Here is a 23172-nt window from a genome sequence, read left to right on the forward strand (position 1 = left end):
CCCGAACCTATTTAGCTTTATGGTTCAGCACCAAATGCGATATAATTTCAAACCTGGAAAATACAAGCTCGCTAAGGGATATGATTTAATAGCATATCATCCAAATGACATGACTGAATTTACTCCGAGATATTTGGTGTCAGAGATAAATGATAATTCAACTATCTTCATGAAACGCGTAAAAAATAGAGACGGAACGAAAGAAGAAAGGGTTATGAATGCGGATGGCTTAAATAGGGAACTTGTTAAAAACGGTCTCGGAATATATGAAATGCCAGCAGATGAGGTACAAGAAACTCCACAGGAAGAAGTTCAGATACAACCAGACATGGAAGAAATAGTTCAGCAACAACAGCTAGAAGAGCCTGAAGGAAACGAACAAGTCCCTCCTTTGGAAACTAACTTCACAGAACTAGATGAAGATTTGGAACAGCCGAAAAATCTTGACCCTCAACAAGAGTATGCGGAGAATATGGAATCTTTCCAAGAGTCTAAGAAAAATTCAGCTGACATAGTAGAAGAATATCGAAAAATGTTCGCCGACATACAAAAGACTCCAACATCAGATGAAAATATTCAGCATAGAATGGAAGTACTGAAAGAAAATGTACGCAAATACAACAATCCTTTTTACTTACGACCATATAACGTTCAATCTTTGGCTGAACTCGGTGAAAATAAAAGGTTAAATTTCAACAAAACATATAGAAATGAAACATTGTTTAAAGTTCATTCAGAACCTAACCAATATGGAAACAAACCTACTTTTGTTTCTGCAGACTATGGAACTACAATGAGATGGGGTCATAAAGCTAATCCGGATAGGTGGTTCATAAACTTACAACCACAATTCCAAGAAGTTGTAGACGCAATGGAAGTGAATGGTGAACCAGATATAGCTGGTATTTTCAGCGCGGCTTTAATGCCATTGAAAGATATGAAACATGCAGATATTTTGGACCAGTATGAAATGAACATGGCTGATGGAAATATAACACCTGACGTTCTAGAACATTTATCTCAAAGAACTACACAGAACCATAGAGATGGGATATTTGGTGAAGAGTTTAGAAAGAAAGTTAGGGAGATAGAAGGAAGAGAACCTATTGTACATGACCTTGCAAACGAAAGTTTACAAAATGTCATAAAAACTTACTTTGCAGACAATGAACTGAGAAGAGATGAATATTTAAGAAAACTCAAATGGACAGTACCAAATGAAATGTTAGTATTGAAAAACATGTTCCTTGACAAAATAAAACCAACTACAGAAATAAATGACGCAAGACTGAAACATTGGGTAAAAGCTTTCCCATTCACAAAAGATATTATTGGTAACATGGAAAGAAAACCAGAATGGCTACAAAAACATATATTTGGAAACGAGCTTATTCCATATGGACAAGCTCTGTTTGAAGAGCTTGAACCGGAAACTCAGGAAAGAGTCATGCAAACAATAAGCGAAGACTCAAATACAAACTATGACGAAATCTTTCTAGGATATAGGTTACCTGAGATGGGCGACCAGAGCCCAAAGGCAAAAAGGACATGGGAAATTTACAACATACTAGGTGAACATGAGGCAAAGATGCAACAACTTGAAGCAGAGGGCAAGTTACCAAAAGCGACACCAAAGAAGAGAGAAGAGTAGAACAAAGTGAAAGTAGTGAAGAAGTAACTTCATCTAGTGAAAGTAGTGGCAATGAAGGAAAAAGAAGAGTTAAAAACTCAGTCAGGAAGAAAGTAAAGCTTGGTCCGAGTGGGTTCTATTATGACACATAAATCCAACTATTCTATATTTTTACCCATATGAAATGTACGCCGCTCAGAATATAACGCCAACAGTTTTGGATGCCATGAACGGAAATGTTTCCGAATGGTATAACGAATGCGACAATGCCATTAGAAGGTCAGAAATAGTTCCTGGAACTTACGAATATACAACTGCTGTTTCTTATGGAAACGTAGGTGAGTTTGGAGAAGGTTCTTCAACAACAGTAGATATTGCTTGCGACAGGTTTCATATTATTTCTATTGACAACTCATTCTTATACGTGGAACAAGACATTGAAATAAAACCTTCTGCCAAGTTGTCTGACAAGAAAGGTTGCAATGGAATTTTCTATGTCGGATACCAATATGCTCCAGAAGTTTTCATGGGATATAAGATATATTCTAACTCTGACTTAGTTCAAACAGTAACATGGGCAAACTATGAATGGTTCGCTTTGAGAAACTCAGTACAACCACAAGCTAGAGAACAAACAGACCAGTATGCAAATATTGAGAAAATAAGAAGACTTGACCCTAACGTTCCAGGAGTTTATGTTAACCTTTCTGGACAAACTGCAGCAGCAGTAACCAAAGTAAAACTGAAACTTAGAGTTCCTTTGTCATCTTTCCTCATCTTCAGGTTTTTAAGATACTTGCCAAACTGGGCAGGAAAAATTTCTATCGAACTTACTCCAAGCAAAAATAACTTAGTCATTGCACCAACACAAGACCCATTCACTATTACAGACGTAAAGGGAACAAATCAAACGTCATTCGCCGAATTTTGCAAAGACAAAGTTGACTTAGACTTTGGTTTCTCAAACTTCAACAATGAAGTAAACTATTATTTCAATGCTGCTGGAACTGCTTGGGACCCAGTTAAGTTCACATGCGAAAAATTTGAATGCAAGAGAATAGAAAGCAGACTTGCAGTCTATATGTTGGACCCAGATATTTCAAATGCTTTAGCTGCCAAATATATTGCAGTTCCACTTATGTTCCCTATACACCAAATATCTGTCAAAGACTTTGCAGGTGAAGTTGGAAACCAAAGTGCTGACCCAGGTGCAAGAACAGATATTGCTTTAACAACTGCAATGAAACATGCAGATACTATGTTTGTACTGTTCAGACGAACTATAAATGACTATTCTTGTTTCTACAACCCTGGTATTAAATATCATATAAACATAGATGGCAAATATTATCCAAGAGAAGAATATTCTACATTATGAGGATACAACTTGACATTAGATGCTATGAACTTTAACAACAACTTCACAACAACCATTAACCCTGAAATGCAAAGTTCTATTATGCCATATGTGAAAGTATGGACTCATACAGGAGGTCAAAAAACTCAATATACAAATGGAGACCGTTCAAACTTTTGGCTTGGCATTCCATTTGCTGACTCAGAAGACTTTATGGGTGGTATTTCAACTGTTGGTACTGTACAAATACAATATACTGGTGACAGAGACGGTCCAGATGAACTGAGAGCAAAGAAGTTTACAAAACCAATAGCACTTTTCACGGAAGATGCTCTTTTGAAGATTCGTTCGATGAAACCTGCTGGGGCTCCTCAGATTGGCATAACGACAGCTTCCATCGAGCAGATTTTGGCAGCAGGTCAGTAAGTTGTTCTTGAACTGACTTCTCTCCGTCAAATATTGACAGTACGCCAGTTTTGACATAATATTGTAAGATAAACTTACCTTTAGAAATATCTGTAAGTTTTGTTGTTATATTTTTGTCAACGTCAAGAACTTTCACCATTTCAGTTATACCAACTTTCTTTGCTTTATGAAAATATTTTGGTTCAGCAAATATTGCTATTCTATAACATTTACCATTGTTTGTATAAAGAACTATTCTGTCAATGTATTTGTATTGTTTGTGTGTTGTAAACTTTGTTCTGCTTCAATTCGAAGAGATACTCGAATACGTCCATCTTTTTATTCTAAGTAAAATGTCATTTCCGAAAAATAGAAGCGTGAGTGTTTCAAAAGGTTTAATGGCGTGGCAGATGTGAAGTTAAATTCACCAACTCAAACAAACAGTCAAAGTGTTGTTGTCAATGTCAAAGACAGAGATGTTGAAGTGGGGAAACCATACGAAGACAAAGATGGTATAACAATTGTTCCTGTAAAAGAACCAACATATCCTGAAGTTAGCAGACTTAAGTTCTGTTGCAGATATTCGAAACGACTACCAACAACTGAAAGACAAACTTCAAACTCAGGAGAAGATTTGTCAAGCTTTAAGTATAATGTTAAACTTGGTCGAACACAACCCTGTAAAAGTGAACTCATATGTCATTGCACCTCATGAAGTTTTGAAAGAACTATTGAAACTTTTGACAGAGGCAGACGATATAAACATCAAAGAAATAGAACCCGACATTAGTTTGCTGTGGTGTTTCATATAATGTCATTGACAAGATATACGTTATGAAAGGAGGTGAAACGTTGAACTTAAAGTATAGTTTCCCAGACGTCATAAAAATATTTGACGACCACAACATTTCATTAAAATTATTTGCTAAGTAAATGGCAGAAGATATAATGGTTTATACTATTACGACTAAAAACCCTGAGTCATATAATTCTATAACAACAAACTTACAAAGTCCTCAAGGACGATATTGTAAACTAACCTTAAACACAATGACGACTAAAGCCTGTTTTGCTCTTTTGACACCAGAAGACTTTATTGTTGTGAATGGTAAAAAATACTCCTTTGAAGATACTTACTCAGATATACCACCAACAGGTTTTGTTGACTTATTTAATACTTTAAGGACGGGGTAACATGTGCTGCAACTAGAGCAGGTTTCATTATGTTTGGATGTCCGACTGAGTTTACTATAAACGATATGAGCTATAATACAAAACTTATTTCTGGTTTTTACTACCAACAGTTTCCTATAACAGGAAAAGGTGTCATACAAGGAATGTCTATTCCATTGACATTAAGCACACCAATCTTATATATTGTTTCAAACTTAGGTTCAAAGTGTTATTCGAATGTCGACAGAAACTATTATGACCAAAAGATACTTATGCGTATAAACAATACTTTCCTCTGCTGGTTTGCCTATTGTTCATTCGAATGCAGAATTTTCAACCTTAGTGAACTCAAACACTTTGGCAAGTATAACGTTGACATTAGTTGACGCAAACTTTGTTCCTGTAAAACTTTTATGTCCTATGTATTTGTCAATGACGGCAGAAAGTTTCGAATTGGAAGATGCAACTGGTGAAAGTATTGTATTACAAGAACAACTTCAACAACAAATAGCTCAAGAACAACAAATGCAACAAATGCAACAACAAAGTCAAGAATAAAAAAAAATATTTTTTTTATTTTTATAAAAATGTACAGAATAGATGTTTCAGATTTTTATGACTTCCAAGCATTCAGAAATATGTGTCCATTTAGAGACTATAACAAAGCAGTCGAGAATTTGAAACGTTTAGTCATTTATGTCGACTCTGCCCCAGAATGTTATGTCATGAAAAATGGGATGTAGTCTTTAACAAACCTAAAGCGACAATAGTTTCAGAACAAGAATGTAGACAGAAACTTAAGAAAATAAAAGTCGTACAAGTTGGAATGAAGATGTTAGATGCTTGGGATATCTTATTGTCAAAGTTAGAAGATTTTTCAGTTCGAGGTATAAAGTTCTATACACCTTCTCCAAACTTCTATTCTATCTTCACTGGATATAAATACGAACAAGTAGAATGGAAAGAAAATATTATAGAAGCTTGGTTAGACCATGTCAAAGAAATTATATGCAATGGAAACGAAAGAGTCTATGAGTATATCTTATGTTGGTTTGCAAACATCTTACAACATCCAAGTGCTAAAAATGAAACTGCTCTCATTATAATTGGAAAACAAGGAACTGGTAAGAATACTTTCTTTACAGATATCTTATGCAAACTGTTAGAAGGCTATTCGAACCCGAATATGACAAACTTAGAAAACATCTGTGGCAAGTTTAACTCCTCAATAGAGAATATGAAACTTATAGTATGTAACGAACTTCAAAGTATAGATACAACAAAAGTTTTGAACTCAGATGCTTTGAAGAGTCTTATAACAGACAAAGTTGGAGTTGTTGAAAGAAAATATAAAGACCAAAGAGTTTGTGAAAATGTTGCAAACTTCATTATGGTTTCAAACAATTCTGTTCCGATGAAGTTAGAAAGTTCTGACAGAAGATATGTAGTTGTCAGAACGTCAGATTCTCATATGCAAGATACAGAATATTTTGACGACTTAGCAGAAACTTTGACATCTGACTTTTACAACCACTTGTTCTCATATTTTATGACATTAGATATTTCAAAGTTCAATCCAAGACAAATTCCACATACCGAAGAGAGACAAACATTGTTAGAAGCAAACAAGAGTGTATATGAACTGTTCATAGATGAAACTGACTTTGAGTGTTTAGATGAAAGGTCATTGTACGATTCGTATAAACAATATTGTCAAGAATATGGTTATATGACAGCGTCTAAACGAACATTCTTGGCAAATGTCAAAAGTCTTTTAGACGTACAGAATGGTGTATATACAAAGAAAAATTTTTATGAGTAAATTTTTAAAAAAATATTTTTTTATCCGATAGAAAAGATGGCAAAATTCATCTCAGTAAACAAGTACATGTCAGGACTTAAAGAAGAACTAGACCCATTCACATATTTGAATGTTTACTTCTACCATTTTGAAAAGTCTTCATTCAGCAAAGTTTGGAACATCGAACCAGTTAAGTTTGCTATTGTGACTAAAAATGGTGCGAAATTTGAAGACTTAGACATAGAAGGTTTGTTAGCAGTCAAAGAAAGTTTTGACAGAAGGTTTTCAAACCTTAAAGAAGGCAAAGCATACAAACTTGTTATACCTTATGAACCAAAGAAGACAGACGACTATGAATATTATGAGTCTAAAGTTGTAGAAGTTCAAGGTAAATTGGGTAAAAAGATTTTAGAGTCTAAGCCAGTGTTTACTCCTAAAGAGGAAGAGAACATTGACATTGACCCAGAAATGTTCTAAAAATAAAATTTTATTTTTACATGTCAAATTTCTTTTTCTCTGGAACTGGTTCAGGTTCTTTCTTCTCTTCTTCTACTTTCTTTTCTTTCTTTTCTTTCTTCTTCTTTTCTGGTGGAGTTATGTCAAATTTGGCGCAACTATATTTATGTAAAAGTTCTTTGTCCTTTAATAGCTCTTCTATTCTGTTTTCTATTTCATCTTCAAGAACAGCGCATGTGTCTTCTTTGCATTCTAAGAACTTTTGTTGGACTTCATCTTTCCAATCGGCGTCATCTCTGTCAACAAGTCTGTCATTGACAAATTTTAAGACTGCTCTGCTTAATGTTTTATGGTTCTTGTCATATTCCCAGAAACAGAACTTTAGAACAAATTCACCTTTCTTGTTTACACTATGTAAGATTTTATGGTCGACAGATGTTTTGCTGTCGAAAAGCTTGTCTCGAATATAGATAGCGAAATCGCTAGACATTTTCTAAAAGATAAAAATTTTAATTTTTCTAAAAATATGTTAGAAAAAAAGTTTGCTGACATTGACAAGAAATTTGAGAATGTTTTAAACAAGAACAAGAGGAAGTTAGAAAATGCTCAGATAAAACCCATACATGACAAGTTCTTATTTGCTCAGAATGGTATAACAGGTCTAATTGCACCACCTGGGTCGGGTAAGACTTTCACTTATCTTAAAATGGCTGCACAACAACAAGAACTAGATGAGAAGAACCCATTCTATGAGTTAGTTGTCATTTGTAGTACTTCTGGTCAATTTGACCAAACCGTCAATTCGTTCAAAGATATTATAAAGAAGTCTAAGTTAGTATGTATAAAAGACTCTGAGTTGTTAGATTGGATAAAGAAGTACCAAAGAAGAGTTTTGAAGTATAATGCTATAAATGAGTATATAAATTCTAAGTTTAAAGACCCTAATGAGGAAATGCAGAGAATATTAGAGAAGAAACACTTCAGAAACAAACAGAAAGAGATAGAATACATTTCGAAGAAATTGCAATCTTACGATTGGAAGACTTACCCTCATAGATGTCTTCTTATCTTAGATGACTTTGCTTCTCATCCTTTGTTAAAGAACAGAGAACAAGACATGTGTCGAATTCTTAAGAAGCTCAGACACTTTAACATCTCAGTTGTCATTTGTGTACAGACAGCAAAGAGTTTAAGTAAGGATGTTAAAAGAATACTTACTGACATTATACTTTTCCCCGGATTGTCCGAAGACGATTTCATGGAACTTATGAAAGAGTCCATGGCAGGTAAGTTTGACAGACATGAACTATGGGAGAAGTACAAAGTCATACAAGACCCTCATACTTCTTTCAGAATTCATATCTACGCAAACAAAGTTCAAATTGTAAAAAGTCAAGCTTGAAAAATAAAGAGTTCATTTACTCTACTTGTTTGAAGTTGTCAAAATACTCTGTTATTTTTCACGATTTTCATGAGTTTTAGGCGACCCAGAAAAAAGTCGGTCTCGCTGTTCTTCACTGTTTTCATAGAGTTTTGGCGACTACGTTTTTTTACGTACTCGCTGTTCTTCACTGTTTTCATAGAGTTTTGGCGACTAAGTTTTTTTACCTACTCGCTGTTCTTCATGATTTTCGTACGGAATCTCTTCTCTCGGTTTTCCGAGGGAAGCAAGCATATGAGGAAATTCATGAAATTTGGTCATTTTTCAGCAAAAATAATGTTTAGGTGAAGAGGTGAGATCTCACCTGTTTTCTCACCTAATTTTTCACCTCTTTTTTTTTCACAACCGTTTTACATGGTAAGCGTTATTTTTACATTATGACACGAAGTGAAGGTTGACACTTCGTCAAAAAAATCCCTGAAATCATATCTTACATACAAAATAAAAAAATAAAATGACACTTTTTCATTAGATAACTGTTATTTTTTGACGAAGTGAAGGTTGACACTTCGTCAAAAAAATCCCTGAAATCATATCTTACATACAAAAAATACAAAAAAATGACACTTTTTCAATTAGATAACTGTTATTTTTTGACGAAGTGAAGGTTGACACTTCGTCAAAAAAAATCCCTGAAATCATATCTTACATACAAAAAATACAAAAAAATGACACTAACTTTATTTTCTATCTTTCACAAAAGACCAAAAATAAACGCTTTACATGTATTTTTCAGCAACTTCGTCAAATAATTTTATAGCTTTATCTATCTCATCTACTTCAAACGTTTCTTTACCTTTTATGGAGCACCATATATTTTCTCAAACTTTTCAAGTAGTTCTGTTTCTGCAGCTCTCATATCATTACAAAACACAACCTTGACTCTATTGACTGTACTGTCATATTTGAGTTATATATATATGTTCTTCCTATCTTATATCTCTTTGTATTGAAGTCCTTCGGTTTCTGAACGATGTAAAGTAAGCCTTCACTGCAACGTTCCGTATCGAATGAACCATATGTTATGAAGTTATATCCAACAACTAGGTCTAACCATAACAAAAACTATTGGTATAAGACTTTTGTCTATAAGATATGCTCTTGTTCCATGAAATGCTACTGATATCATAAGCTCAGGATTTCTTGTCAAAAATTTCTGAGTTGAAGCATTTCTAACCCAGTCCTTCGGTTTCTTTCCAAATGGAGATATAATGTCTGACAAAGAATATTTGTTGTATTTCTTTGAGTATCTTACGTTTAAATCACCTATTCTAACCAATTTGGTGTCATTGTCTATTTTTAACTGTTTCAAACTCAATGTTTGTCATTTCTGTTCTTACATACAAAATAAAAAAATAAATAAAAATAAAACTAACTTTATTTTTTCTGTCTTAAGGAAATTCATGAAATTTGGTCATTTTTCAGCAAAAATAATGTTTAGGTGAAGAGGTGAGATCTCACCTGTTTTTTCACCTGTTTTCTCACCTGTTTTTTCACAAGCGTTTTACATGAATTGTACGATGTATATTTGAAATCCTAAACAGTTTTGTAGCTTCTATTTCTTCTTTTAGTACATCGAATGTTTTAACAATGCCGAAGGTTTCTTTATATTTCTTCTTGACGTCAGATAGAAGGAAATCGTCAGCAGTTGGATAGTTTTTGTTCAGAAATTCTAACATGTCCATTTTATCTTCTGCTGGTTTTTCTGCTTCTTTCTTTAAGTCTGCATAGTCGTTTCTCATACGTTCTATCTCTTTCACGGAGTAGTTATATCTCCTCATTGCTGCTTTATATTTAGAACATTGCGGGTTCATTTTTGCGTTATACATTGAAATAAAACCAGCTAAAACAACTAAAGCGTCAATTGCTCTCTTCATCTCAAACATAGCGGGTCTTATTTGTTTGTTCCATACTTTACCTCTTCTATCTTCATCTCTTATCTGCCATACACATTCAGCAACTAACGAAACAAAGTTGTCGTAGGTCTTAAATTCTTCAGATTTATATATGTCAGAAACATTCTTATATACCATGTCGCAATCTTTGTCCATAACCTTATGGTTGCAATGAAATCCTAGAAACTCATAGTTTACCTTTCGTATGAACTTCTTTATTTCTACTGAGTCAGTTGGTTTCACTTCTATTTCATCGAATTCAGGAATAGTGAGTTTTTGTTGTTGGATTTCAGGCAATTTGGGTAAATGGTCGATGAGGTCCTGCATTTCATAAAGATACTGTTCATTTGTTTCATCTTTCGCACTACAGTCTAAATTACATGTTAAAAGTTCTTGCTTTATCTTCTGGATTTCTGTTTCAAAAGTATATGAAGAAGGAGTGAAGCTTTTCATCTCTACTAACATAGATGTTGGATTCATGACTAAAGAGTTTGGTGCTGTAGTTGTTTGTATTGCTGTTGTGCCGATTGTTGACATTTTTATTTTTTTTACAAAATAAAAAAATAAAAAAAATAAAACTAACTTTATTTTTTATTTCGGGAAAATTCATGAAAATTCAAGAGGTGAAAAAAGAGGTGAAAAAACAGGTGAGATCTCACATTCTAACATAAACATTATTTTTGGGTCCTTTACACTCATTACGAAGAAGTCTTGACAAAACATTTACGTTCATGTTTGACAAAACATTTACGTTCATGTTTGACAAAACATTTACGATGAAATCATGACAAAACATTTACGAAGAAGTCTTGACAAAACATGTACGTTCATTACGATGAAGTTTTGACAAAACATTTACGAAGAAGTTTTGACAAAACATTTACGATGAAGTCTTGACAAAACATTTACGTTCATGTTTGACAAAACATTTACGAAGAAGTCTTGACAAAGCATGTACGAAGAAGTTTTGACAAAACATTTACGATGAAATCATGACAAATCATTTACGCTCATTACGATGAAGAAGTCTTGACAAAGCATGTACGTTCATGTTTGACAAAACATTTACGATGAAATCATGACAAAACATTTACGAAGAAGTCTTGACAAAACATGTACGATGAAGTCTTGACAAAACATTTACGAAGAAGTCATGAAAATTCAAGAGGGTGAAAAAGCAGGTGAAAAAACAGGTGAGATCTCACCTCTTCACCTAAACATTATTTTTGCTGAATTCAGCAACAAAATGAACGAGGTCAGGATGTATGTAAATACATTTGAATTCATTCATAACACCCTTAGTAAGCTCATAAAATGCTTGTTTTGAGGTCGAGCCACTTTTGGCTCCACCGTATTCTTTCAACCAAAACTCAAGAATTTCCTGCATGAATTTTGTATAAAAAAGCAACCGTCGGAATTCAGACTGTTGCTATATTCTTCACAAAACATTTACGCTCATTACGATGAAGAAGTCTTGACAAAACATGTACGATGAAGTCATGACAAAACATATACGAAGAAGTCTTGACAAAACATTTACGATGAAATCATGACAAAACATTTACCCGACATTCTCGTCAAATACAAAAAAAATGACACTTTTTCATTAGATAACTGTTATTTTTTGACGAAGTGAAGGTTGACACTTCGTCAAAAAAAATCCCTGAAATCATGTCTTTACATTACAAAAAAATACAAAAAAATGACACTTTTTCATTAGATAACTGTTATTTTTTGACGAAGTGAAGGTTGACACTTCGTCAAAAAAATCCCTGAAATCATGTCTTTACATACAAAAAAATACAAAATAAATAAAATAAAACTAAATTATATTTTTTCTATCTTAAGGAAATTCATGAAAAATTCAAGAGGGTGAAAAAGCAGGTGAAAAAACAGGTGAGATCTCACCTCTTCACCTAAATTATATTTTTGGTCCGGGAACAACTTTCTCTCAATTGGAGCTGTAGCATACTCTTTGCGTAAACGGTTCAGACCTTCTTCGAACTCTTGGTCTCTCTTCGATTTGGATTGAGATTGGAATTGCTGGGGTGGAGCTTGCTGGAACATCCAAGGGTGGGGAAGTAAGGCATAGGCAGAGGAGGGTAGTTCGGGAAGCCTTGTGGTGGGTAGTAACCTTGAGGTGGAAATTGGTAGTAATTTGGTGGAGGTACTTGCTGGAACTGAGGTTGCTGAGGAGACTGTTGTGGTTCTTTAGGTTCATCTGGTTTGGGAATGGACTGGGTTGGTGGGACGTGGGACATTCGTTTGTGTCCTGTCGGAAGGAAGAACTTTTCCTGTCGGAAGGAAGAACTTTTCCTGTCGGAAGGAAGAACTTTTCCTGTCGGAAGGAAGAACTTTTCCTGTCGGAAGGAAGAACTTTTCCTGTCGGAAGGAAATTTTTTTCCTGTCGGAAGGAAAATTTTTTCCTGTTGGAAGGAAAAACTTTTTCTGAAGTTCGACCAAAAAGTTCTCAATTTTCGAAAATTTGAATGGTTTACGGACGGACAACTGGAAGAGTTCTTCCTGTCGTCGGGAAAAATTTTTTCTGTCGGAAGGAAAATTTTTTCCAGTTGTCGGGAAAATATTTTCCTGTCGGATGGAAGGACTCGGAATGCCAGAAGGATTTGACGAGGCAGTTTACCTAATTTAAATAAACGACTGCGTAAAAGACTACTTGCGCAAGGTCATGAAGCCCCAAGGTCAAGTTCACCACTATTTCTGGAAGGGCTGCCTTGAATCTCGAGACTTCGACTGGAATTCCAATTCAAATACCAGAAAACACTCCTTTCGACGACATAAAGCAAGCAAAGAAAGAAGCTCTTGTTAAGTTCCTAAACAAACGTCCTTGGATACTACTTCCAAACAGAGAGAGTCCAATTCCACGAATTATACAAATTCTCAGAGCACTGTTCCACTTCTCAGGACAACCGTTCTACATAACCTGTGAAGGCGACATCCAACCAGTTCAGTAAACCTTAACGTTTAACTGCACTTTTTTATGTTTTTTGTGAAAGTGTCAAAAATAAATTGTTTTCATGAGTTTTCTACGATGTTAGAAAAAAATGTTATTTTCTAATATCTTCACATTCAATACTTTTTCAGCACTTTTCGTAGTTATATATGAAAGACAATTCGAGATAAAAGTCATAGTACAATGGAATAATATGTTGCACACCATTTGTTGTGAACCAAACTTGAAAGTCAGAGAAACTGTTACTAGGTGGTTCGTGAATTTAGAAGCAAAGTCATAAAAGTCTTACCAATACATAGAAAACTATTGTTGCTTGAACTGAAACTTGCATGACACATAACATTTTGAGGGTCAAACACGTTTCTATAAAACTGTCAAATCTGCTGGTGGAAGTATAAATTTAAATGGACCATCTGGTGGTAATGTTTCGTTCTGGTTTAGTAACCGAAGAAATTGTGCCCAAGAACGTTTGTCTACTTTCCAAAATAAAAACTCTGTATCTCTTGGAGGTTAATTTCAATCTTTTGAAATGAAACGGTGGAGTTCATCTTGTCATATTCTAGTTTCAGATAGTATGTTCCATTTAGTAAAGAGTCGTATTTTTCTTGAAATTCCCAATAATATTTGTTCATTTGAGTTTGAAAGTCATTTAGAGTTTTCTCAAGACTTTCGTCTGAACGAACTGTAAAGATTCTCATTTCGTCAAATTTGTCTATTAGACCATCAGAACCTTTATACTGCCCATGAAAATATACTGCGAACATAAATGCGTTAGTTCTATTTGAAAACAAAACTCTTCTAAATCCTATTGCCTTTGCATCTGAAGGACTTTGAAGCCAACGAATTGGATAGTCAAACCTGTATGTTCGGGATGAAATTTCTTCATCTGAAATAGTCCTACCAGCATTTGTAAAGATATAGTCTAACGGTTTTGTATCTGCTACTTTTGTTCTTTGTTTTTCAACCTGAAGCATTTAATATATGTAAAAATATATTGTTTTAAAATGGTATGCCATTTCATATTTCTCATCTAACAAACAAGTTTCCCAACGGTCTTCTCCAACAAACTCAGCGTACATTTCAAATAAAATTTAAAAAATGTCACTTTTTAAAAAATAAATTTTTACTTCATGCAATGTTCACTAACATCGAAAGGCATGTCCATAAGACGTTCTTCTTCTAACCTCTCTAGTCTGTTTGGATAATTTGCACGTGCTGTTTCCAAATCCATTTCGTAGCGAAGACCAGACAATTTGTCATAGACTTTTATGGGTCTTCCCTTCCTATATTTAAAATTCTTCGAAACTCTCCAACCATATCTTTGCAACTCTGCTTTTATTCTAGCAGATTTTCTATCCATTCTATATGGGGGCATTTTTATAAAAATAAAAAAATATTTTTTCTTTACTTTACATAACCACCTGCTGCCATAAGTCTTTGACGCCAACCCATACCAGCTAATGAAGGTTGACTTGGTTTAGTTTCCAAACTAAACTTTGGTTTTGGTTTATCTTCAGTTTTTGGTTTTCTTCTTCTATCGGTTTTTCGTCACTTTTCGGTTTCTCTGACTTTACTTCACTTGCAGGAACAGTTGTGTCGTCAACATCTTCATAAATATCATATGCCATTTGTTTTTGTTTTCCTTTCAACTTTTTGTGTTTGTTGTAAAGTTTAGAATATTTCGACTCTAAGTCAATGAGATGTTCTATAATGAACTGTTGGTCAGTGAAGTAAACTTTTCCATCTGTTGTCTCGAAAGCTCCTTCAGACTTCAATATTTTATTTGTGAGAGTCTGTTCTTTTTTTTGAGATACTTGCCGTTCCATTTTTATGAAAAGTGACTTTGTAGTTAGGGTTTGTATTTCCAGACCTGGCACTTTCTATTATTGAATTTTTCTCTTCATCTGTAAGTTCTTTGACAGGTTTTGACAATGGTTCTGAACTTTTTGTTTGTGGTGTCAAATCTACCGTTTCAACTTCTTCGGTCATTTCATCTCAGTAAAAAATTTTAGTTTGGTTTGTTTTCAACTGGTTGTTGTTGTTTTTTAAGTCGGTCTAAAACTTCCTGAGGTATAGGAAGAACTTGACAAACACGTTGTGTAACTGCTGGAAGCCGACAAATCCATCTTGAACCCATTTGTCTCAATGCTGTATTGTTCATTTCATCTCAGTAAAAAACTTTACATTCCCCACGTTTGAGGCGGTTGAGGTTGGTTATTGTTTACCCATTGTTGTGCATGGTTATATCCTCTGTTAAAGAATCTTTCACCTTGGTCCATATAGTGTCCTGCTTGGTTATAGTAGTCATTTGCTTTGTTATAATAGTTTCCTGCTTGTCTTCCTACATTGTCCATCCATCCTTGAACTTTTCCTCTTGTTTCAGGATTTGGAATAAGATTTGTTGCATCTCGTGCTACATCCCAACCTTTCTGTACAGTTTGTATAATAGGTTGTGCTTTCTCTTTAAGTATACCTAATGTACTCAAAATCTTCCTTCCAACTCCAAATACACCTCTGGCTATTGTTCCCACTGCGGGCAAAAATCTAGATGCAACTCCTGCTAATGCGCCAAATAAACCCATTTCTTATAGGATAAAAATGACGAATCCAAACAAGGACCCCTATGTTTCTAAAGCGACAAAGAAAGCACTCATGATAAAAATCTTTAGTTCAACACCAAATGCTTGGTTTATGGATATCTTGGAAAACATTCCGAGAGTTAGAACAGATGGACCACCATACTGGCTAATATTTGTCGGTCAAAACACAAGATACTGTGAAGCCATACCATTATGGTCCAAAAATATTTTAGATGTGAAAACTGCTTTGACAATATTCGTTGACAAATACCATCCAACAAAACTGACATCTGACTGTGAAAGTTCTTTCAAATCAGATGATGTAAAAAACTATCTGCGTTCAAAAAATGTAAACCAATATTTCATTGTCGACCAAAACCATTCTGCTCTTGGTGTCATTGACGGTTGTATAAAAATGTTAAGAGACTTAAACCAACCACAAGGTGGTGAAGCAAATGAAATGTCATATGACGACAAATATAGACACTTCTCCATGGCAAAGATGAGACAAGTTTTAAATATTTACAATAGCCGTAAACAAAAAGGTTTGGGAAACCACTCCCCCGAAGAAATGAAAAACAACCCTGACTTAGAGAAAGACTATATATTTAATAATTTAGTCAAAAGAGACAAACAAGAAAGAATGCCGGGCTTCAAACTTCAGAAAGGTGACAAAGTAAAAATAGAAATCCCAAACCGCGACCCATATGAAAATACTATTGACTATGACAACAATGGGAACCCGACAGGTACTCACATTCGTGTTCGTAAAAATAGAAGAAAGTATACAAGAGAATATTATGAAGTTTTAGGCAAACATGGCAAAATGTACACACTGCAAGCAGAAGATAAAACTACTATTGTCAGACCTCGTTTCAAACTTGTCAAAGTTCAAGGTGGTATACTTTCAAAGACAGTTCCTAACAAATATAAGACAACTCCTGACGAATATGCTAAAGAAGTTGAAAATGACGACTAAGCATTTCTATACCATGCGTAAACTGTCATGTAAGGTGGCATGTATTCTTTACTTTGTCCCGTTGTTTGCGTATATCCTGAAACGCGATGTGTATGGTTTCCTCCTCCCTCAGTGTTACTCCAGAAACAATTTATAGCAAACTTAACGTTGTCTTTAACATCATATCCTTTACCTTTTGTCATTGCTGACCAATCCCAATATCTATGCTTATGCCAACCTGCTTGAGATGTACTTAAATCTATGTAGTGACTGTGTGCAGGTAAATTTTCACCTGAAATCGTTTTACTTCCACCTGTTTCCTTTGAAGAGTTTGCACAATACAAAAACCTGTCGACTATTTGAGTCCAAGTTCCAAAACCCAGAACTGTTTCTGGTCTGGTAGAGTTCATTGACGTATAAATAGAGCCTATAGGATATAATGTTTGAAGTATATCTGTCTTTAATGTTTGAAGCTCTGTTTTGTCTGCTTTCTTGTCATATAAATCTTGAGCAGTGAATTTAATATTATGTTCATCCTTCATGACATAAACATCTTTACATCTAATGTTTCTCATCGTCGTTATGTCGTCATCCGATGTTAAACCTTGTGGAAAGTTAGGAGGTTTACAATATAATGCATCCCCACCAGTTTCTTCAACCGTTCCTTCAATACTTTCTATAGCAACAGTTGTAAAACTTGTATGTGTATGAGTCTTATTTGCTTTCTTCTCTAACTCATCGTTAACATAAGTTTTATCTGCTTTAAGGTCTAAACATCCTGAAACCCATCCTGTATCAGCTTTAGTTTTTAAAATCTTCGATGTCCATTCATGATACCATTCAGCCCTTTCTATAATTTCATTATCTTTTTCATCCACATATTCCTTATCCGCTTTCTTCTCTAACTTACTAGCCACATATTCCTCATCCGCTTTCTTTTCAAGGCTAACGTTTAAGTCTGTTATTTCAGATATAGAATGTCTATGTCCAACGGCACTTTTCCTGTTTAAGGTTTCTTGTAAGTTTGTAATATTTGCAATGGTATGTGTATGTCCAACGGCACTTTTACTGTTTAAGGTTTCTTGTAAGTCTGTTATTTCAGATATAGAATGTGTATGAGTCTTTTTAGAATATTCGTTTTCAGCTCTTGTCACTTCACTTGACATTTTATTGTCAACATATGTTTTGTCTGCTAGTTCAGGATGAGTATTTCTTTTGTTGCATAAGCATTGTTAGCTCTTTCTTCTTCTTTTGCTATTGCATCGTCTACATATTCTTTGTCAGCTTTGTTGTCAACATCTGCTTTCAAAAGAAGTTCATTTATAGGTTTCTCGTTTAAAGTTCCTTTTGTTGGATTTATACAGACAGTATGGTTCTTATTGTCTTGAAACAGAAACTCATCTGTCATTGGGTTTAATGTCAGTTTTAAGTTTCCTTCTTTCAATGACTCAGATATCTTAGAATAGTTTGAAAAGTTTGTTGTGTTCTTATTTAGAGCTTGCATAATGAGTTGTCGGTTGTGTTGTATTTCTCTTATGGAAGCAATATCTTTCGACATTTTTATTCTAGATAAAATATGCTTCCAATAGAAAAAGAAAATTCAAGAGTTGCTACAACTAAACCATTAGATGAACTTTTTACTAATGTCGGTCAAAAGTTTGAGACAGAGACCGTAAAGCATGAAGGCTATCGTTTTGACTACCCATTAAGATGGTTAAGAGACCCATCTGTCACAAAAGCTATTGGCTTTCGTAGAATGAAGTTCATTTCAGAAGCCATACATGGTTTCCCATTTACGGTCGGTTTTGAAGTTCGATACTATAACAAAGAAAAACGTATGTATGAGAAATTTGAACAGGGAAAACTTTTACAAGTTAGTTTGCTTAAACTTAGAAACAACTCTTCAAGCTTTTCAAGAAAAAATAAACGATATCTATATCGAATATGCAAAACAGTATAACATTGACGAAGGAGAATACCATCTCGATATTATTTATGACAGGAAAAATGCAACTATTAAAATCAATAAAATAGAAGACCTTGGAGAAAACGTTTATATTTCTACAAAATATAACAACTTGGCATGGTATAGATTTATGAGGATGTTAAATCAGCCTGCAGCATATCCAGTACACCCAGACTTTTATGAAGTCGAAAACCCTAATGGAACATATGAAAATGTTTTCGACCAAGATGCTATTATTGTTCATGCTTCATTTTCTGGCGCCCAAAACTCTTTCTTATGCTTGGCAAATGACTTTTACGAAAAACCTACAAAGTTATACGAACCACCAAGTGGAAGTATTTCAGACTTTCAAGTATGGTTTACTACAGATGGAAGAAAAAGAATAATTCCATTATACCATGCGTTTTACTTAGAACTTAGTTTCATATACAACTACTATCGAACGGTAAAAATATAATTTTTTTAATACCGGTTGAGGTGTTGGATTTGGTTGCCAACTAGACTGTGGTGCAGGTTCAGGCTGTTGTATAACAGGAGCTTGCCTTCTGGTTCAGGGTCTTTAGGTATAATACCAACGAACTGACCTACTCTTTTACCAATATTTTTGACACCGTTCCAAATTCCTTTTCCTACGGTTTTGACGCCATTCCATATACCTCTTCCAACTCTTCTGAAGAAGTTTCCAATACTACTGAAGAAACCCATTTTACTATATGTAAAAATCTAATGTCCGCCTAGTCTCTTACGTTTCCTGTTGAGTTCCATAGCATTCTTTAACTGGAGCTCATACATTCTGTTTCTCCTCTGGTAGAAAACATATTCTGGGTCAACTCCTGTGTTCGCGTCATCTGCATAAAGTTGTTTATATCCCACTTCAGGGTTTCTATAAAACTCTTTCCATCTCATATTTGCATACCATGGTGGCAAACCTAACGCAGCGTCATTTGACATGGCAGTTTGCATTTGTACATCTGTTGGCACTTGACCATAGTTTGCCATTGCAGTTTGTATTCTAACTTCATTTGGAATATTCTCTGGGTTTGGTTGTCCAGGTTGCTGTGCATTCGCTAAGTTCTGTGCGTCCATTTAATATTAGATAAAAATATCTCTTACGAGTACATATACTGAACATTTGCAGGCATTGGTTCATCTTCATATTCTCTGTACTTTTCTGCCACGTCAAATAAATAAATGACACAATGGAAAAAACCTAAAAACTAACAATCCGATTTCAAACCACATTTACTTACTAATAAAATTTCTTTATTGTGACACTTTCTCCGGTTTATAGGACCTCTCTCATATTCTATCTTGTCATATCTAAACTCATAGTCATGTATGTCCTCTAACCATCTCATAAACGGTTTCCAAACCACTTTTATCGGATGTAAAGTAAAAGCATGGATGGTTATGTAAAACATCTAAAGTTTCTAAAGAGTCTCTCAAAGTCCAGTCTACTTGGTATTGAAAAATCCCATGTGTTATAGAACGGCGGGTCCACTATAAAGAAAACATTTTCCTTGTCTTTATATTTTTCATACAACTCTGTCCAATGACATCTCACAAACTCTATACCCTCAATATATTTTTCTATGTCCTCTTTGAAAACATTTGTATAGTTAAGATATAAAACTTTTGACATAAGTGTTTCAATGTCATGAACTCTTATAGCACCACTATATAATAGTCTAGCAGATATACTATCCCAGTCTATATATTCTGCTTTTTTCAAAACCTCTCTCACAATATTTTTCTTATCTAATGGTATACGTTCCATCTTACCTATAGGTATCTTTTCTTTTAACTCTTTCAATATATTGTTTGTGTCTGGAATATGTTTGAGACGGTCCATATAGTTGTCGAAGTCATTGCATATAATCTTTGAGTCTGGGAATATTGTATGACATAAATGGGATATATAGAAACTTCCACCGAACAAATCTACAAATGTTAGACCATTCGGTAGTTTCTTAAGTTCTCTCAATATAATATCTTTACATTTACTCTTATTTCCAAAGAACGGTAACGGAGGTTTTGTAAAATTCATTTATATATAATAATAAAAATGTTTTTACCCGAAAAGTGACAGAAAAGTGACAAAGCATGAAAACATATATAATTTGTGAAAGTGAAACATTATATAATGTTTTCGACCCACAGAAGAAGGCTTCTTCCCAGAAGCAATGGAGGAAGAAGAAGAGTCCTCCGAATTCACACCAGAAGACTAACAATTTTCCGAATAAAAACTTCATTTATACTAAACATCTTCGGGGCTAGAGGGCACGAAGTGCCTGGAAGCCCCACTACCTTTTTTTTTTAATTTATGTTTAACTACTCATATCTTGCATTATCCAAAAAAAAAAAAAAAAAAAAAAAAAAGAAAGGTAGTGGGGCTTCCAGGCACTTCGTGCCCTCTAGCCCCTAAGAAATTTTGCCCAAGACCCAAGAGGAGGACCGAACCCCAGCCGACCAGCCGTTTGACTTTTTTGTAGAGCACTCAAAATAGTATAACTTTGTCCGGACAAGTAAGGGTCTATCGTCGCTACAGGAAAAGTTACGGGCGTTCCACGGAAGTATACTTTGAGAAGCCTTTTCTCCCTTTTTAAAACAAGATAGGACGGTTATTTTACAAAACTGACAACACTTTGACCGAGTAGTTTTTTGTGCTGAACAAAAAGTGTCATATAAACATCTGTCAAAAACCGCTTTTTAACTTCACTTAAAATGCCACGTAAGCTACGTAAGAATATACGTAAGAGGAAGGGAGCATTGAAACATCCAATAGTAAAACTGACACCACAACAACAGTTGCAACAACAAATGATGAATGACCCCACTATGTTGCAACAAATGTCAAGCAACCCTATGCTTTTAAACCGAGTTATTGGTGCACAGAGTGAGGTTTAAGAGCGGCACTTTTAGCGAAAATGGCAGGCTATGGTGGAGCTGCAGACGGAACAGCTTATAACCCTCAAAGTCAAATGAATTTGAGTTCACTCAAAAATCAAATAACAGATGTCAAAAAGTCAAACATAGACATACAGAAACAAATAAGTGAAAACGAAAAGAAACTAGAATATGACAGACACACAAAGAAACTCAATGAGTTAAACGTAGAGAAAAAGAAGAAAGAAGAACAACTGAAAGAACTAAGTACAGAGGAATATGCAAAAAAAGTGTCAGAAAAAGCAGCAGAAGTAGCAAAATGGAACAAGATGTTATAAAATTTGAAAAACCATACTACTCAATATAAAGTACTGAAAGATGAAGAAATAAAAACAAAAAAGCCCTGAAGACATATATGGATAGCGATGAGTATAAAAGAGTTGAAGCAAATGTAAAGGCAGAAAAACTTTTACAGTTGCAAAACCAAACCGTACAGTATGAAAACTTAGCACAAGAAAGTAAAAATAAACGACGCAGCCATGCAAAGGCAATGAAAAGCTCAGAATATATAAAAGCTAATAATGACTGGTTAGATGCCCAAGCCAACGCCAAAGCAGCCCAACCTATAGGGTCAATAAGGACAAAAATACAAGCGGATGAAGACAGTTCAAATGAAGCTTTAATGAATGCTGACTTTAAGAACGCCTTCGAAGCTCTTCATAGTAAGGTGAAAACTAGTGAACGACTTCTCATCTGGAAAGAAACTGAAGTCTGAAGGTTTCGACAACGAGTTAAGAGAAGTAGCACAAAATATGACGAAAATAAACAGATGCAGCAACGAGACAGGCAGTTCAAAGTGCCTATGACGCCGTTAGAGCAACTGTTGTGGAAAGTCAAGAAAAAGAGTTACAAACAGACCAAAACAGACCTAGTAAATGCTTTCTTAAGAACGAAAAGTCAGGTAGGACATTATGCTGCAGATGGAACATATGTGCCAGCTGGTGGAACTTATATACCAGCTGGTGGAACTTAATATACTAGCTAGTGGAACTTATATACCACCAAACCCTCCAAGAGAAGCACCTGCACCAGACTACCTAAAACATTTACATCGTCACATGGACACAGACCAGGCAGCACCAAACCAACACAACAACAACACAACAACCAACAGTTCAAAACACTGCACCACAACCAACAGTTCAAAACACTGCACCACAACCAACAGTTCAAAACACTGCACAACAACCAACAGTTCAAAACCTGCACAGCAACAACCACAAACAGAGCAAGGACATAAAAGAAGTAGAGAACAAGGAAACCAAAGAATTCTTAAATGCTTAAGGAAATTATGGTTACCCAGAACTCTTGACTTTAGTGACAGATATAAAGAAGCTATTAGGAAAGTTCAAGGAAGGAAATACTGACCCGAACCTATTAGCTTTATGGTTCAGCACCAAATGGGATATAATTTCAAACCTGGAAAAATACAAGCTCGCTTAAGGGATATGATATTAATAGCATATCATCCAAAATGACATGAATGAATTTACTCCGAGATATTTGGTGTCAGAGATAAATGATAATTCACTTGCTTCATGAAACGGCAGGCGTAAAAAATAGAGACGGAACCGAAGAAGAAATGGGTATGACT

General features: G+C 34.8%; 12 protein-coding genes and 3 pseudogenes across 15 annotated transcripts, besides 1 other annotated feature; 7 read left to right on the forward strand and 8 right to left on the reverse strand.

Moving 5' to 3' along the window:
* Positions 1-736: 736 nt before the first annotated feature.
* Positions 737-17451: a mobile genetic element.
* TVAGG3_0185580 (protein of unknown function, DUF4106 family) lies at positions 1815-2920 on the forward strand (the record flags this gene model as incomplete). The annotated part of the gene is made up of 1 exon (XM_051225779.1): positions 1815-2920. A coding segment is annotated over one exon (1106 nt), but the record flags the coding sequence as incomplete, so codon positions are not given.
* Positions 3201-3413, forward strand: TVAGG3_0185590 (protein of unknown function, DUF4106 family; the record flags this gene model as incomplete). Its single annotated transcript, XM_051225780.1, has 1 exon — positions 3201-3413. One exon carries the CDS (start codon positions 3201-3203, stop codon positions 3411-3413), a length of 213 nt encoding a protein of 70 aa, XP_051110766.1.
* On the forward strand, positions 6424-6843 carry TVAGG3_0185600 (protein of unknown function, DUF4108 family; the record flags this gene model as incomplete). Its single annotated transcript, XM_051225781.1, has 1 exon — positions 6424-6843. One exon carries the CDS (start codon positions 6424-6426, stop codon positions 6841-6843), a length of 420 nt encoding a protein of 139 aa, XP_051110767.1.
* On the reverse strand, positions 6860-7129 carry TVAGG3_0185610 (uncharacterized protein; the record flags this gene model as incomplete). The annotated part of the gene is made up of 1 exon (XM_051225782.1): positions 6860-7129. A coding segment is annotated over one exon (270 nt), but the record flags the coding sequence as incomplete, so codon positions are not given.
* On the forward strand, positions 7349-7941 carry TVAGG3_0185620 (protein of unknown function, DUF4106 family; the record flags this gene model as incomplete). Its single annotated transcript, XM_051225783.1, has 1 exon — positions 7349-7941. A coding segment is annotated over one exon (593 nt), but the record flags the coding sequence as incomplete, so codon positions are not given.
* TVAGG3_0185630 (organellar and viral DNA polymerase type B) lies at positions 9757-10695 on the reverse strand (the record flags this gene model as incomplete). Its single annotated transcript, XM_051225784.1, has 1 exon — positions 9757-10695. The coding sequence occupies one exon, from the start codon at positions 10693-10695 to the stop codon at positions 9757-9759; it is 939 nt and encodes a 312-aa protein (XP_051110770.1).
* On the reverse strand, positions 12069-12419 carry TVAGG3_0185640 (annotated as a pseudogene). The gene has a single exon. A coding segment is annotated over exon 1 (351 nt).
* Positions 14253-14489, reverse strand: TVAGG3_0185650 (uncharacterized protein; the record flags this gene model as incomplete). The annotated part of the gene is made up of 1 exon (XM_051225785.1): positions 14253-14489. One exon carries the CDS (start codon positions 14487-14489, stop codon positions 14253-14255), a length of 237 nt encoding a protein of 78 aa, XP_051110771.1.
* Positions 15138-15290, reverse strand: TVAGG3_0185660 (uncharacterized protein; the record flags this gene model as incomplete). The annotated part of the gene is made up of 1 exon (XM_001296494.1): positions 15138-15290. The coding sequence occupies one exon, from the start codon at positions 15288-15290 to the stop codon at positions 15138-15140; it is 153 nt and encodes a 50-aa protein (XP_001296495.1).
* Positions 15310-15711, reverse strand: TVAGG3_0185670 (uncharacterized protein; the record flags this gene model as incomplete). Its single annotated transcript, XM_051225786.1, has 1 exon — positions 15310-15711. The coding sequence occupies one exon, from the start codon at positions 15709-15711 to the stop codon at positions 15310-15312; it is 402 nt and encodes a 133-aa protein (XP_051110772.1).
* On the forward strand, positions 15728-16158 carry TVAGG3_0185680 (uncharacterized protein; the record flags this gene model as incomplete). Its single annotated transcript, XM_051225787.1, has 1 exon — positions 15728-16158. A coding segment is annotated over one exon (431 nt), but the record flags the coding sequence as incomplete, so codon positions are not given.
* A 791-nt stretch (positions 17452-18242) lies between the features above and the next one.
* On the forward strand, positions 18243-19025 carry TVAGG3_0185690 (annotated as a pseudogene). The gene has a single exon. A coding segment is annotated over exon 1 (783 nt).
* Positions 19026-19102: 77 nt separating this feature from the next.
* Positions 19103-19337, reverse strand: TVAGG3_0185700 (uncharacterized protein; the record flags this gene model as incomplete). The annotated part of the gene is made up of 1 exon (XM_051225788.1): positions 19103-19337. A coding segment is annotated over one exon (235 nt), but the record flags the coding sequence as incomplete, so codon positions are not given.
* An 18-nt stretch (positions 19338-19355) lies between these two features.
* Positions 19356-19718, reverse strand: TVAGG3_0185710 (uncharacterized protein; the record flags this gene model as incomplete). Its single annotated transcript, XM_051225789.1, has 1 exon — positions 19356-19718. One exon carries the CDS (start codon positions 19716-19718, stop codon positions 19356-19358), a length of 363 nt encoding a protein of 120 aa, XP_051110775.1.
* A 1638-nt stretch (positions 19719-21356) lies between these two features.
* On the forward strand, positions 21357-21849 carry TVAGG3_0185720 (annotated as a pseudogene). Its single transcript has one exon. A coding segment is annotated over exon 1 (493 nt).
* The last annotated feature ends 1323 nt before the right edge of the window (positions 21850-23172 follow it).

Source organism: Trichomonas vaginalis, chromosome IV (genome assembly GCF_026262505.1).
Source record: "Trichomonas vaginalis G3 chromosome IV, whole genome shotgun sequence".
Lineage (NCBI taxonomy): Eukaryota > Parabasalia > Trichomonadida > Trichomonadidae > Trichomonas > Trichomonas vaginalis.